The 15408-nt window shown below is 49.3% G+C and overlaps 6 protein-coding genes across 7 annotated transcripts; 4 read left to right on the top strand and 2 right to left on the bottom strand.

Annotated features, from left to right (window-relative positions):
- The first annotated feature begins 2516 nt into the window (after nucleotides 1–2516).
- LOC131208063 (lopap-like) lies at nucleotides 2517–3400 on the top strand. Its single transcript, XM_058200708.1, has 3 exons — nucleotides 2517–2761; nucleotides 2829–3016; nucleotides 3093–3400. Exons 1-3 carry the CDS (start codon nucleotides 2517–2519, stop codon nucleotides 3398–3400), a joined length of 741 nt encoding a protein of 246 aa, XP_058056691.1.
- A 2103-nt stretch (nucleotides 3401–5503) lies between these two features.
- LOC131210790 (apolipoprotein D-like) lies at nucleotides 5504–8470 on the top strand. Its single transcript, XM_058204081.1, has 5 exons — nucleotides 5504–5680; nucleotides 7631–7897; nucleotides 7968–8050; nucleotides 8118–8213; nucleotides 8289–8470. Exons 1-5 carry the CDS (start codon nucleotides 5631–5633, stop codon nucleotides 8468–8470), a joined length of 678 nt encoding a protein of 225 aa, XP_058060064.1. The 5' UTR covers nucleotides 5504–5630.
- Nucleotides 8471–8783: 313 nt separating this feature from the next.
- LOC131212331 (mitotic spindle assembly checkpoint protein MAD2A) lies at nucleotides 8784–9689 on the top strand. The gene is made up of 3 exons (XM_058206154.1): nucleotides 8784–8917; nucleotides 8979–9125; nucleotides 9196–9689. The coding sequence occupies exons 1-3, from the start codon at nucleotides 8854–8856 to the stop codon at nucleotides 9600–9602; spliced, it is 618 nt and encodes a 205-aa protein (XP_058062137.1). The 5' UTR covers nucleotides 8784–8853; the 3' UTR covers nucleotides 9603–9689.
- A 10-nt stretch (nucleotides 9690–9699) lies between these two features.
- On the bottom strand, nucleotides 9700–10350 carry LOC131212334 (uncharacterized). 2 transcript variants are annotated; one of them, XM_058206155.1, is made up of 2 exons: nucleotides 10256–10350; nucleotides 9700–10185 (listed from the first exon to the last, which is right to left on the bottom strand). In XM_058206155.1, the coding sequence occupies exon 2, from the start codon at nucleotides 10177–10179 to the stop codon at nucleotides 9925–9927; it is 255 nt and encodes an 84-aa protein (XP_058062138.1). In that variant the 5' UTR covers nucleotides 10180–10185; nucleotides 10256–10350; the 3' UTR covers nucleotides 9700–9924. The 2 variants fall into 2 exon arrangements, with proteins under 2 accessions (XP_058062138.1, XP_058062139.1); XM_058206156.1 differs by having other exon boundaries at nucleotides 9700–10180; nucleotides 10256–10337.
- A 339-nt stretch (nucleotides 10351–10689) lies between these two features.
- Nucleotides 10690–12321, top strand: LOC131212330 (uncharacterized). Its single transcript, XM_058206153.1, has one exon. The coding sequence runs from the start codon at nucleotides 10690–10692 to the stop codon at nucleotides 12100–12102; it is 1413 nt and encodes a 470-aa protein (XP_058062136.1). The 3' UTR covers nucleotides 12103–12321.
- Nucleotides 12238–15000, bottom strand: LOC131208062 (EGF domain-specific O-linked N-acetylglucosamine transferase). Its single transcript, XM_058200706.1, has 3 exons — nucleotides 14634–15000; nucleotides 13368–14011; nucleotides 12238–13293 (listed from the first exon to the last, which is right to left on the bottom strand). The coding sequence occupies exons 1-3, from the start codon at nucleotides 14998–15000 to the stop codon at nucleotides 12682–12684; spliced, it is 1623 nt and encodes a 540-aa protein (XP_058056689.1). The 3' UTR covers nucleotides 12238–12681.
- Nucleotides 15001–15408: the final 408 nt, after the last annotated feature.

Genomic DNA, 15408 nt, shown 5'->3' with positions numbered 1-15408 from the left:
TCCATTTAACCCGCCAGCATCAGCCAAGCGTGCGTCACGGAAGCCTGGGATACCTGGCTAAAACAAGAATTATCCAATGATAGGTACCATAATTAGCCCCACGTGTCGACATCCTGGCCATCCTTATTATCACAGAGTGGTTCACCCATCCGTGACCAGATTGACTCACTCGTCTTACATCCTTAGTCCCCAAAAGCGGGTCCAGAAAAGGGTTTACTCTACTCCAACGACCGGCCACAAGTTGGAGTGCTCCGAAGGATAATCTGCTGGTCTGCATGTGCCATTCCTAAGGATTCATATTACATATTACGACCCAGCGAGACGATGGGCGCTTACGGTGGTTCCGTAATCCTCGGTCTCGAACCCTGCACTGGGCGATCCTACCCTGACCAGTAGGTCACCTACCAGGTCATTGGCACATGGATTCCACCGATGGGAATAGTGGATTTTATTCACTTTTTGAACTCATATTTGTGAGCCCATAACCGGATAGTCTTAACGGTTACACTTGGGTCCTTGCACTGTGTTCGTAGGCAATCTAAATTTACATTCCGTCATATCGATATCACATTCGAACGCACTCCCTAATCTAATCATTGTAATCGATAGCTCGGTGGCCAACTATCTACGTTGTCTGTTGCAATAAAGCGAACCTGACACCTGACACAACGAGTTCCAATCTAACAGAGCACAGCACAGAAGGTCTTGTAAAGGAACATTCTAAACATTAATCGGCAATACTTTCGCTTTCACTATCGCTGGCGCTGCGTGTAAACTTTCTTCACCGCAAATTCTCGACCATCCGCAACAAAAAACCATCATCATCATCATCACTAGAAACTCTCACATGGCTCTCTAGGGTAAGGCTCGACCTCCCCGTCGTGCCCTCAGAGGGTGGACCTACCCGAACTTCCCTTCCGGAGAGATAGGCTGCTCCAGACAGACTGCGTGGCGAACGATCCTACGTTAACCGTTACCAAAAAGCGACTGAGCCCTGGAGCCACCGCGCGGAGTCGTTGGCCGTTTTCGTGGCCACTCGTCCTGGGCGGCCACTGTTGCTGCAGTGCGTGCCTTCCTTCCTTCTCGTCGGTCCGCGTGATGGGAAATTTGATATCTTTGGGCGCGCGACGCACACACGACTTCCACGGCGGTCTTTTTGGTGTAAACGGACTCACAGTAAATTGTTACAACTGTTCGTTGCGTGCGTGTCCCTATGTATTAGTGAGTGGCGCCCTTACTGTCGCTCCCCAACCGAAATGGAGCCTTTCTGCAGGAGCAGGACGAAAGATGGGGAGCAGAATAACTTATCCAAGACACTGCTGGAAAAAGAGTATAATCACCGGAGACACGAACCCAGCCAATGGTTTGAAATGGTTCACTTTTTTCTCAATAGATGGCGCTCTGGAAAGTTCCCGAATTCGGGCATCTTCGGGAATGATGTAAAAAAATAGAAAAAATGAAAATCAAATTAAAAAAAGAAAATTAACATGCTGATCAACTTTGATTATTTCTGTGATTTTATCGAAATTTTCGATGACGTGACGTGATGGTGTCTGCCTAGGCTTTAAAATAAAAAAATAACAGGTCAAAGAAACCAAAATTACACGTTACTAGCTGTTAGAGTATCGGTTCCACAAACACCATGGAAATTTTCAGCGGCCTAGCTTAAATTGTCGTAAAAAATGTAAAATGTACCGAATTTTCTCTATGGTGACTTAACACCCTGTGACTCACAAACGAATGAAACAAACAAAAAACAGTGAAAGCATTAAGTGTAAAATATCAGCTTTAAAACGAACCTAAACTTAAAACTGTATGATCGACACTTTACACCGGAAGCAACAAAAAAGAGTTTTACCTCACGAAAATCTGCCACAGAGCGATTGCGGACTTATCTAATGGTGTTGTTTTCTAATTGTCCAAGCCACCGCGTTTCATAAACGTTATCAAACTCATCCTCCCCACGACGACCAGAGAGCGCTCTCTGATTACTATCATTTTCCAATTCCAACCCCGTTATCCGAAGACGCGCTCGCAGCAGGAAGTTATTAATTTCACCAGGCACCGGGCACCTCACGCACCGGCGTACCATCGGGCGCTCCTCCGATCCAGTTTCGCCGCCGATCAATCAAAGCCCGCTCTCAGCATCAGCATATTATCGAGGCATCGTCAGCATAGCGCACTTGGCCACCGCTTGGATCGTCGACGCGTGCGACATCACGTTGGCCCAATTCCACACGGGACTACAGCGCAGGGGAACGGGAGAAGAAAAGGTTACAATACAGCCCCAGCATCCCCGAAGGGGTGCGTTGTTGAGCCGAGACCCCTCGGCTCAACTAGTTCGCGTCCCATAGCCGTCCTTTTGATGGGTGCCGCGCCGTGTACCCCGTGAAAGAGGCCATTCTTGGGTGCGTCCCGACGGCAACAAATATAAAAGCTAGCATCCCGTCGACACCGGAAGATTATTCCGTGTCCGGAACGCGGATCGTACACATCGTTCGTTCATCGGCAGCAGAATGCAGTTCTTGTTCCTGTTGGCGTTGGCTGGCCTTGGTCTTGTCGGCGCACAGATTCCCGGCTTCGGTACCTGCCCGGACTACTCGCCGATAGTGCGGTTCAATCGGACGCGCTTCCTGGGCACGTGGTACGAGATCGAGCGATATTTCACCGTGACGGAAGTGGCCACCAAGTGCGTTTCGGTCACCTACGAACAGCGTGCCGACGGGAAGATCTACGTCCGCAATGCGTACACTAATCGATTGTAAGTATCCGGTGTGTCTGAAGTTCGGGATGTACGGGTATGGATGAAGTGAATCCGCCATCCACAGCAATGGCGTCGAGCGGATCATCTCGGGCGTGATGGATAAGGGGAGCAAGGTGAAGGATGGACGGTACCAGATTGAGTACTCGTCGTTCCCCTACAACTACAACGCGTCGGTGATGGTCCTCGACACGGATTACGATTCCTTCGCGGTGCTCTACTCCTGCAGCTCGTTTGGGCCGGTTGGCCACGCAGGTAACATTCCTGATTGTAAGCTGCAATTCTAGTGGAACCTTACGGTGATACGTTCCACTCTCCAATCCAATTCCAGTGTCCGCCTGGCTGATGGGTCGCGAACGGCTTCCAGCCGGCCCGGTTCTACAGCGTGCCTATGGAGTGCTGGATAAGTACAAGATCTCCCGGACGTTCTTCATGCGCACCAACCAGGAGGACTGCGTTACGAGACCACCACCGGAACCAGCCATCGATCCGACGGAAGCCACCGTTACCGATGCCGCACGCAACGACTTCGTGGTCGTGAGGACCGAGGACGAACTGCAGCAACTCCGTAGCGACATCTTTGCCGGTGCTCCGCCGGGGCCTCTGCCCGCCGATCCCGTTGTAGCGGATCAGCAATGATCGTTTTACTCTCCTTCTCCGGTAGCTGCTAAGACTATACGTTACAAAGATATACACACGAATCGAGTGCTTATTTATTATTCACTTATCCCGGTGCGGTACAATAAACCGGGAGTACGGCTCCACAGTCCACAGAGTATCCGGGCGTGGGAATCCGCTTAATGGCCGACGGAAATGGCGAGCACGAACGGTGTTCGCAGAAAGTCGTAAGTCACTGCCAAGTTCACGATCACCTTCGACTTTTCGCCCAGGCTTCGCCGCGGGTGCGTGGAAATTGGGTCATCCCCATCCGCCACGGGTGCGCCGTGTCCGACTTTTCCTTTCGCGCGACACGCTGCTGGCCCGCCCGCTGGTCCGGTGTGCGGGTGTGCACGAGCTCAGAACCAGTTTCGTGCCACGGGCACCCACTTTGAGGCCCACGGTTCCCCAACGAAGACCTCCGCCAAGTCGTCGCCAAAGTCGCCGAAAGAGAAACGGCTTGTGCGAGGGCCGCTCGGAAGTTCAACAACTCTCTCAAGCACGCGTGTGTCTTGTGCTACACTTTCTTGATGTCAACGAAGCGTCTTGTGGAGTCTGTCTCGGATGATTGATGATCGCCAGGGAGAGAGAGAGAGCGCTCGTCTCAGGTCGTGCGAAGAAGTGTACGATCAGATTTGATAACGCACAAGTGATCTGCGCCGAAGGGCAGATCACTACTATTAGGTGGGATCAATCGATGCGTGCGTAGGATTCGCAATTACTGGCCCGCGGGCTGCGATTGTTTATTGATGATAGTTTTGGGTGCAAAGAGATCACCGATCATTAGAGACCAGCAATTTCCCTAGACCTCGGCAGTTAATTTGCCTAATGGATGCGGTTTTGTTGGTGATAAACATATTAGAAAGGTTGTCTCCATCTCCCGAACACGCTAATTAAATGTACCCAACCCCCGGGGCTAATGATGGCCCGAAATTACTCATACTTTACTATTAAAGTCCACTCCACCCGGTCGGCAGTAAACACACTTTCGCCACGGCGGGCGTGGTGCTGGAAGCTCCAAAATATGGGTCACTTACCCAGCCAAGCCGGCCCAGGAGTTTCGGAAGACATTTCTTGCGCTTGTTTAATTACCCTGGCCTGGCCAGGAGTCAATGGGACAATTACAACTGGCACTGGCGCGGTGACGCTCGTTTAACCGGTTTCTGGGGAGTTCTGTCCCGGGTCCTTTGATCCGACAACGAACCGGATCGCCACCGTAAACAAAAAACACCGCCATGCATAAACGGCACAATTCATCATACCGCTAATCAACGGACCCCAGGGGGATGACTAACGGCGGCCACGAAACTTGCGCAAAGTGCAGTGCCCAATTTAGGCCTATGTCGGCCAACCAGGCCTCTACTGCTACTAGTAGGGTCTTTGCATGTTTTGCTTTCGCCAGGCCTCATGTATCTTTTTTTTTTGTTTTATAATTTGTGTTGTGGCCACGTGCCGAGTTTCGCAAAACCCCCTGGCCGGGAAATTAGTTCACGGTGGACGACAAAAGAAAACGCGATTTTAGGCGGGGTTCGTGGACAACGGCACATAACGAGTGTGTGCATCTTCGGCTAGCGCTAGGGACTGGGGACGTTTACCGAAAACTCCGATCACCGTTAAATGAGTTTAGATCGAACGCCCGTTTTCGATGGTTTGGCTTGTAGTTTTCCTCCGAACGAACGGTGGCCGAGAGGGGCGAGGATGCACGATCGCAGCAGCAGGCACACGGCGGAGCCAGCGACTCCCTACCTTGCCGGGATCATGCATCGGGCCGGCTCTCGGGCCGGTGTCTCTAAAATTCCACAGTAGCCCGCTCGGTGGCGTCATTGCTTTGCGAGACGTCTACCGAGACGGATCTTTTAACGGCGCTGAGCCTCCAGAAGCTGCTGCAGTTCCCTGGATCCGTGTGTGATCGTGCGGTTGAAACGTTAATTCGGCTCGAACCGAAGTGAGTGATCGAAGTAAAGTCAACATTCGTGGTTTGATTGAACAGTGAAGACGCATAATCAGCAACCTTCCGAAGAAGCTAAGGTCGCGTAAGAGTTGCGCAGCATTTTTGGACTATAATTGCGGCGAAAATAATTCCTAATGGTGAACCAGTAATTGCGATTGTGAACGAGCTAACAACTGTAATTATTGTGCTCAGTGTTGTTGTCGAAAAAAAGTACGTAAATTTAGGAGAGTGACAATCAAGAATCACGTCAAGCCAGAGCTTATGTTGCGATCACTCCAGAACAAGGATACAATGACAATGGCAGCTATCGGGTATGTGTGATGGTATCGGGATCGGGTCTCATCGGATGGTGGGTTGGTCGTCTTTTGATATGATAAACACACTTGGAAAGCAAATTGCTTGCTGATAGCAAACAGACTCGTTCGGCTTTGTTTTACATCAAACAGAGAGATCAACGGTTGGATCGAAGCGATCGCTTAGCATTGCTTACACCGTGTTTACTTTTTAATCAGGGTCAAAGCCTAAAGGCTGTGGCCTTTCGTCACGAACGTGAGAAACTTGATTGCACCGGACGTTCCCGCGGGTGGCTCATTCGCGCGCCCGATTCAACACGTTTGCGTTCCACCCAGTAACATTGTAGCGGTATGTAGGTCGTATAGTTTCTCCCAATGCCAAGGCGTGTCTGACCCTATCATGATCGATGGTTGCATTCCATTTCCGTCTGTCGAAATATTGAAACTGATTGCTAAGACTAGCCCGATCTCGTTGGTCTCATAAGTGGTCCATGCCCCCCCGACATTCAATTGGCCGTTTTCGTTACTCGCCACAGGAAATGCACTTACAGATTACGGCGCGATCGTGTATCAGCCTCGTTAACCGTTGCATCATTCTCTCGCATCGCATCGCACCGTGTTGTGCTCACCAAATCCTACTTTTACCGGGACCCGGCTCGGCATGCATCCCGCTTATCGTGACGTTCGAAAAATCATAAACAAACCCCAAACAAGCGCACGCCGAACGCCGATTACAGCATCTCTCATCAGTTACCGCCCCATCGGCCACCGAGGCCTCCATCGGCCAAACATATAACTCAACGGCATCGCCATCATCATCATCATCATCTGGCACGCACTTTTGGGTTCACCTTCGGCGCAGCATATCTCTGGGGGAAAGTAAGCCTACACCAGATAGCTACAGGCGTTGGTTTAAATTTCCTCGTTTTCTTTGTTTCGTAACACGCCCGAAAAATCTAGCCCACACACCGACTGGCGGGCTGGCCGGGGTGGCTCGTTTGATTTGAGCATGAGCATAACACGGCACGCTTCCCAAACTAGAGTCCAATGTAAGCGGAAATAGATACGCCAGCCGGGTGTCCAGTGAGGTTTATGGATCGCCACTGATTGTACATTACATCAATTGAAAATTCTTTCTAGTGGTCCTCGAGTTGATCAGTGGTTTGTTAAGCAATTACGACTTTCGATCGACAGCCCCTGTTTGCATGTTGATTGACTAAAAATGCTGCGGATGCACTTTCACGGTGATTAGCCTCCCATTGGGTCGAACCTTGCTAACACATTTAAAAACACTCAGCATGATGCAATCGCGATCGGTTGAAACTTGAACCCTACTGACTGCACCTTTTCGAAACAACCGGTCGATCGACCTTCGTGCTCCTTCTCGAACCTCCAATGGCTGGCCGCTACGTGACAAGGGCTCCGTTCGCATGAAGCACAGGTGGAAGCACTCCAGCAAACGTTTGATGAATTGTGCCTAATTTTTTCGCCACCACCTATTGCCTAAACGTGGTGCGTCCAATCGAAAATGATCTCAATTTTCCGTTGATGAACAACCGACGATCGATGTCGGGTTCGTCGCTTGCGCTGCGTTCGAGTCGATCCCCATCGCTCGAGCGCCTAAATTGAAAACGCTTTTTTTTCTTTCAGCCGCGTTGCATACACCACATTATAGGGTCATTAACGCAATAGAGTGCGGCTTCACCGGGCCAACAATTAAAAGCGTATGGCGTGTTGTGTACTGTCGTACTTTCTCCCCTTACACACCTCTGTCTGGGTCTGTCGTTCAACGGAGCACATAATTACGCCCTCATGGCGCTGTGGCGAGACAAAAGGATAACCCGGGTGCCAAAAGGCCCCAATCTGCTGGGACGTACCAGGAATGGGGTGTAATTGTTTTAACGTTTGCGACACGGCGTTCCATACAGTCGATAAGACATTGACACTTCATTTCGACCATCTTTACAGTGGAACAACGATCGGTGCGTGCCTGCTGGGGACGATCTGCTTCTGGTTGGCGACGCTGACACCGGTCGCCGCGCAAGTTCCGGGCTTTGGCCAATGCCCGAAGGTGCCGGTGGTGGAGGGTTTCGATACATACGCGTATCTGGGCCGTTGGTACGAGCAGGAGAAGTATCCGTTCTTTTTCGAGCTCGGCGGGCGCTGTATAACGGCTGACTACACACTGAACCCGGACGGCACAATCGGGGTTTTGAATAGGCAGAAAAACTCACTGTAAGTATCGCCATTCGGAAAAGCACAAAAAGGACCTTGAAACTCAACGATCTGGTCGGGTCGGTTACAGAACTGGCAATGAAAACTCCATCAGCGGATCGGCACGGATCGTGAAGTCGGCCAAGCTTGCAGTTAAGTTCCCAAGTGCGCCATGTAAGTCGGCTCGAAGTTACATTGAAAAGATTTGCACAAACATTCATCGTGTGTTATTCTTTTACAGTCAATGTTGAAGCGCCTTATTGGGTGATCGGTACGGATTACAAATCGTACGCCGTGGTCTATGCGTGCTCCGATCTGCGCGGTCTTATCAGTGCCAGTAAGTGGTCCAATGCTGAAGGATAGTGTTTAATTAAATAATAGTTTTTAATCGGCTTGTTTCGTGCATTCGCAGAGGTTGCATGGATTTTGACTCGCAAACGCCATCCGGACATCGAAACAATGAAGAAAGCATACGCCGTGCTGGACAGTGCGAAAATCTCCCGAGCGTACCTCACGCGAACCGATCAAAAGAATTGCGAAGAGGTGAAAAAAGCCGGCAAATTCATACTCAAAACGACGCCTATCCGAGGATGAAGAGGATGTGCGTTTTTCTGTAGCCCCGGCAGCTAATATTTAATTTATATAATAGAGTAGATATAAAAGATAATAAAATAACTTCCGAAGAGGAGAAAAACGTTGAACTGTGACTTCAAACGGTTTTTCAATTCAATTCAATGTTTGTGCTTAAACCGCTAAACTGCTGCCCTCTGGTGGTGACAAATGAAGCGTTTGTTCTTCCGGGAAGCGTTCAAGCGTTTCTTGGTTTCGATTTTGACAGATTGGTCCTAACCGACAAACGGACGAAAAGTTTATGATCGCAGCGAAAAAAAAACAGAGAGAGCGCAGGTAAAGAAGTCAACGACACAAACTGTGAATATTTCAGTAGAATCCAAAGAATATTTTATAAATCCCGCAAAATGAGTGTACAAGAGAACGTTATCACCATGCAAGGATCGGCACAGATGATCGCCGAGTATTTGCGTGAGTACCAGGCTACGCAAGCAACAGTTTCAATGCTGTAAAACAACCTTCAATTCCGCAGGGTTCGCGATGAACAATCTGCTGTTTCAGCGCGGTGTCTACCCGCCGAATGATTTTACGCCGATCGAAAAGTACGGCATCCCGATCTACATGTCGCAGAATCACGGTGTGGTCGAATTTTTCGACAAAGTGCTGCAAAAAGCTGAAGGTAGACTGGGCTGCGTTGACCATGAATCTTGCAACGGCCACTGAATACATTCTCCTCTCCATGCTTCCAGAATGGACTTCGAAGAAAATGGTTAAATCGGTCATCTTTGTTATCCACAATGTGTCCACGAAGGAGATAATCGAACGCTGGGACTTCCAACTGAAGTACGAAGAGGGGAATCCGTCAGAAGACGGTACCAGCCAAGCGGTGTCTTACAAGCCTCTGCCAAAGATTCAGGCCGAAATCCGTGATGTCATGAGACAGATCACGTCCACAATTAGCTTTCTACCGGTTCTCGAGCAAACTTGTGCGTTCGATGTTTACATCGAACGGGACGGAGGTGATCTGCCCGAGAAGTGGGAAGAAATGCCCGAAGGAAATGTGGTAATTAGCAACAGCCAAACCGTGAAAATGCGCGGCTTCTCAACTGGAATACACGAGCTTGGCACGTTCGTTACCTACAAACTGATGCCGTAGTGCAAAGCGGCGACAAACAGTACGCATTCATTCCTTTTTCTCTCTCATTCACTTCATTCTTACTAATAAAACGACATTATTACTTTCTGAAACCCATAGATTATTTTATTTGTATTTAATGATGCAGCGCCGCCAGACTTCGATATTTTCCTACATGAGACAGTATGAATGCCTTGCCATAACAATCCGGATGTTCCCCAACAGCCACTTGTTAGAAATGATACATTTCCTAAGCACTGTGCAGCTCAAAGAACGGGCTGATTACCGTTTACGCTGGCCACACCAATTGTGACGGTCAATCCGCTCTATCGACCACTAGCAGCTAATCCGTTTGCTGGAAGAAGATGGGCGTGTTGTCGAGCATGTGCTTCTGATTGCGGTCCAGGTTGTCCAGCGACGATTTCTTTTGGAACGTCACGAACCCGTAGCCCTTCGAAACTCCCGTTTTCCGATCGAACACCACCTGTGCCCAAGCAACCTTTCCAAATTGGCTAAAATAATTACGCAACTCCCGGTGCCCCACGGTCCAGGCGATGTTGCCCACGAATATTTTCAACGAGCGGACACTGGCAGACATTCTGTCCTGGTGAAAAAGAACGGAAAACTGAGTTAGCAGATGATGCACGAGATTGTTTCAAGCATATATAACTTACTTAGAAGGTGTTTAGAGAATATAAAAACGGAATTGCCGGCTAATTCTTGCGATACGATACGTGTTTACAAGACATGTGTTTTCATTTCACTTTGACAGAACAGGATACCACAGCACCTTCGCGACCTGGTGTCAAATAAACGGCGGACGAACTCGTATTAATTATATGTTAAATTCTAAAAAGGGTACGATTATCAAAACATTTATTTTGTTCAAAACTTTCCTTTTTTATTGCTTTATTTTGTAAACTAGTTTTACCGATTGCAACATGTTTAGATTTATCCCATACGATTTGCAGCTGACGGCTCCTGCCCTGGGACAAACTGTCAAATACTGAACGGCTTGATTTATTTATGTGTTCGGTACGCATTTCGGAATCATTTGATGTGTTTTGGATGTTCCGTGGCCGATAAACGCGAGTATTTCTGCCACAAAATGGATCCGGCCGAGTACCGGGTCCTTCACGAAAGCCAGATGGAGAACAATAACGGTACGACGGCGTTGAATGTGTTCATGCACGTTGCGCCGCCAGTGTTCAGTGTCTTTCACACAGTCCAGCTTTTGACTGTTGCCAGTGTTAATCACATTCCACTACGTTTCCTGCTGGAGTACACGCTAATAGTGGTTCCGTTCGTGCTGCTTGTGACCGTGCTTCACCCGCTGGCCCTCAACATCACGCTGACGCTCCTCGTGCTCTCCATCATATCGGTCGTGCATCAGATACGCAATCGGCTTCACCTAACACCGTTCGTGCAGGTTCCCGGCCGGTCACCACAGTTTCTAACCTGCGTCCGAGGACTCATCAACCTGGTCACTGCGGTATGCATACTGGCCGTCGATTTCCGATGCTTTCCTCGGGAGCTTGCCAAGACGGAATCCTTCGGCTATGGACTAATGGACGTCGGTGTCGGGCTGTACGTGTTCAGTAACGGAATCGTATACCGTGTGCGACCGGTGGACGAGAAACGATTATGCCCCGCCAGGATACGGAGCATTGTGGTCGGTTCCACGCCGCTCCTGCTGCTCGGATTCGCCCGTTTCTTTCTGACCACCGAGATCGACTATCAACAGCACGTGTCCGAGTATGGCGTTCATTGGAACTTCTTCGTTACGCTCGCTTTCGTCAAGGTGCTCGGTACGATCGTAATGGATCTGGTGCGCGATCCAGAACGGGTGAAATTTGTCGCCATCACGCTGTTGTGCTGTCACGAGATGTTTCTGCATCTTGGCCTTTCACGCTACGTGCTTAGTTCCGACACCGGACGAAGCGGGTTCGTCAGTGCCAACCGTGAAGGAATCGTGTCGCTGCCCGGCTATCTGTCGCTCTTTCTCGCCTCCGTCTACCTCGGATGGGTAGTGCGGCCCTCCGAGGAGATTGTGTTGGCCAAAAAATTCTTGCGCCGTGCACTGAAGCTCGCGATTATCGCAGCCGTCTGCTGGAAAATGCTGTACGTGTGCGAAGACATGTTCGGCATTTCGCGACGGCTTGCCAACATGGGCTACTGCTTCTGGGTGCTGGCGATCGGCGCTAGCATTACGGCGCTCTGCATGCTGTTTGAGCTGTTCGTGTACTTTGTGCGCTTTGAGGAACCCAAGTCACCGGATCAGATCATAAAATCGGATGATTTCTGCATCCCGTACGTGCCGCTCATCCTGCAGTCGATCAACGCGAACGGCTTGTTCTTCTTTTTGCTGGCCAATCTACTCACAGGGCTGGTGAACATCGTTTTCCAAACGTTCCTCCTCGAAACGGGCGCCGCTCTCGTTATCGTGGGTTACTACACGTTCATGGTGTGCGTTACGGTTGCATTCCTTTACGTTAACAATGTAAAGCTTAAAATTTGGTAGGTAGCCAGTGAATTCGCATTGTAGGCTAAGTGATCCATCCATCCGTGCCCAACTACTCTAGTCTAGTCATAATCAGCGTTTTGTGAAATACAAGAAGCAACGTAAGACGCAAAGTAAGATAATTCCAAAGCACGTTGAACTGAAATGTATTGAAAAGCTTTTCTTTTCTTATTATTTATGTGTACACGGCCATCGATAGTCTTAAATAAATAAACGATTATTAAGTACACTTCAGAGTATGTTAACGGTTTGCCGCCTTTTGCCTTTTCATCAAATATAAACGCATCGTTGGTATGCTACTTCTTGGTTTTTTCGAATACTGTTAAGTTAGTAGGTAAACGTACGGTTCAGGAATGGTTCTCTCTCTCACAAGCGTTACACTAACTAAAGGTAGGTAATCTCATAGCGATCAACAAGCAAGGAACCATTTCTGGACGGCTTCAGTTTCAGTAGTATAGCTATTTAAGAAAAGGCAATCATTCGAGCAAAATTAGTTAAAGCGTAAAACGATCCGTCACATGTTTCGGATCCTGGATGATAGTAAATGGTAATGATATCACCGTAATGTGTTCACATCCGTCAAAGCTCGTCCTTCGGCGGTTGGTCGATGAAGCTTTTACCCAAAAACCGCCGGAACTCAACGTGCTGTCGTACCTGGTTCGCTGCACGTCCAACCAGCCGATCGAACTCGCGCACATCGAACGCATAATTCGTGAATTTGGCGTGTCGTTCATCTCGCTCCGGATGTTTACCTTCGCCCTCCGGATACACCAGGTGGTCACGCTCCCAGCTGAGATAGTTTACGCCCCGCAATCGGGCCAGATCTCGGTAGCAGTTGGGGTCTTCGCAGTGGTACAGTTCGAACAGTGTGGCCCACTTGGGCAGAAACAGAAGGTGCGTCAATCCGGCACCATGAATCCCGATGAAGATGTCTGTGTTTCGCGTAACTTTCAGTTGCTCTAAGAAACTTTGCTCGTGTCCGAAGCTAACGCGCTGCACGTCGTACTCTGGGTTGGCAGAAATCTCCGCGATAAGTTCATTTTCGTTCAACACTCGTCGGTGACGCGTTTGGCGTGATAGGAACGTAATCCGTAGGCGATGATCGGTCCGCTTGGCGATGCGCACTCGCAGACGGTGCAACACATGTTCAGAGAATGCGTGAAACAAGCCACTATTTTCACAGCCATGTATCTGAAAATGCATGAAAAGAAAAGTGAGTCTCGCCATGCCACTTTTTTATTCTTACTAAAATTGTTACGCCTTACGATCGGGGTGTTGTAGTACAGTCCGAAAATCATTCTCGGCGGCAGCGGGAACATCACGTTCCGGAAGCAAACTACCCTCCCGGCGAAAGTTTTTAGATCGGCGATCGGATTGCGCGTAAACACCTTGAACGTTTCGGCGAATGGTGAGCTGTAGCGGAACGATTCCCACACTAGGACCTGCGTGTCGGTGGTGTATGTCATCGGGTGCGACAGATTCACGTGCAGCGAACCGTACAGGTTCAGAAAGTCACAGAAGTGGTGATACATATTGATCGCTGCGTCGATCTTCATAATGAATGCCGGTTTGTCGATCACCACATCGCAGCTACCGGCCTCGATAGGTGGCCGCTCGAGGCGCTCGAAAAACCGCAACTCGGGTCCCCACGATTGCAGTGGGCTAATGTGTTGCAACTCGTCCTGCAGTCGCTCGGTGTGCAGCGCACAGTGGCCCCCGATCTGGCCCGGTCCCAACACGTCCATTTTGTACCGCAACGGTTCCGTGCGTTGCGCCAGGTCGGTAAAATTAAACATCAGATTACGACCGCGGCAAAAGCGGAGATACTTTGAGCACTCGAGCGATGAATCGTGCGGAAACTGTGGCTCGCACATGATGCGCGTTTCACGAATCTGATCGCGAATAAAGCCTATCACAAGAACGAACACGGAGAGAAAAGTACATTAATTTAAAAAAATAACCTAATGAGGCATAGCGCCTAAATGACCGTGGGTTTGAGAAAAGGAAAGAAGAAGACTAGAAAAGTTTGCAATCCTTTCCATCGCCTTTCGCCTTTTTTGGGGAAAGATTCGGGGAAAGAAAACAGTACGAGGGGCATTGGCCAAACATAAAGACATCCGAATCCGTGGGAAGCAAGACTTTTACGGCGATGAACGAAAGATAATTGCCGCTTAGATAAAATTAATATATTAAAACGAACGTTGCTACAATTAAAACACGATTGAAAATGTAAAATTTAAAATTTAAATTAACTATTTGAAAAATTAAAAATTTCGAAAGCTCAATTTGTAATTTGAGTTCTTCGATCAATGTTCATTATTAGCCATTATTTATCCTACTCAAAAGAGTGTTAGCGCCAAGTTGTAAAATTATCATTCATTTACATACGAAGCCTAAACGTTTACGCCCCTCGAATTGCTGATCGTACTGTGGCCAGCTAATAAGCTTACATACGAGGCATCGAAGTGGATAAACTCAAGGCCGTCACGCTTCCGCCAAGCATCTTCGAGCGAGCAACCATGATCACTTACCGAAGTCCGCTTGGCTGTAGAACGTGTCCAGTTGCGCCTGTTTGCTTTTCACGTAACCAACGTGGCTCCCCGGACAGCTGTGGTTCGAGAATCGTTCCTTCGCCGTACAGCCATCTTCGTACCCCCAGCAGCAAGCAGAATTCCTCCGCCGCTGGTAACTTTCACTAGCAATTAACGTCCGGTACGGGCACCTTTCATCTTCGGCGCATTGTTTTTCTAGTGCTGGAAATCGCCGGAAATACATGGGCAGATGAGCTTTCGGTAGGTCGATGTGCGAGTACGGACCATCGCAAGCTCCCGGGTCAGGCAGGTGCCCAGAAAGAAGCACGATCACAGCCACCGTCGTCGGAAATAGTCCGCGAACCATGTTGTGTTTTTCGGAACAAACCGCTTTATGGCCATCAACGCCCTCGTGACTTTTGTTCACCGCACGGCCTTTAAGAACCTCCTGGACGGACGCTTGTTACACAACGGAACACCTTCGCACTTGAGAGTCTGCTCGCGAGTGTAGATCATCAAGATCACCGAGTGACGCGGCGAGCCCGCGGTGAGCTAAGCCGGCTATGGCGTAATTACATGCCAGCCGCACCGAAGCGAGCCGCGAATCCCACGAGTTTTATTTACGCTTGCTCTCGTTTCCCTTCCCGCGCCGATCGGCGATCTTGGACGCGTGTTTTGTTTACGACAGTGACGTCACTGCACGGAGCGCCGCGAAACTGGTTTCTGGCATGATCGTTTGCCGCTTGAGATTTGTACCGCCAATCGATCGCATTTG

This window comes from Anopheles bellator, chromosome 2 (assembly GCF_943735745.2).
Source record: "Anopheles bellator chromosome 2, idAnoBellAS_SP24_06.2, whole genome shotgun sequence".
NCBI lineage: Eukaryota > Metazoa > Arthropoda > Insecta > Diptera > Culicidae > Anopheles > Anopheles bellator.
This window is presented reverse-complemented; position numbering and strand designations above follow the sequence as displayed.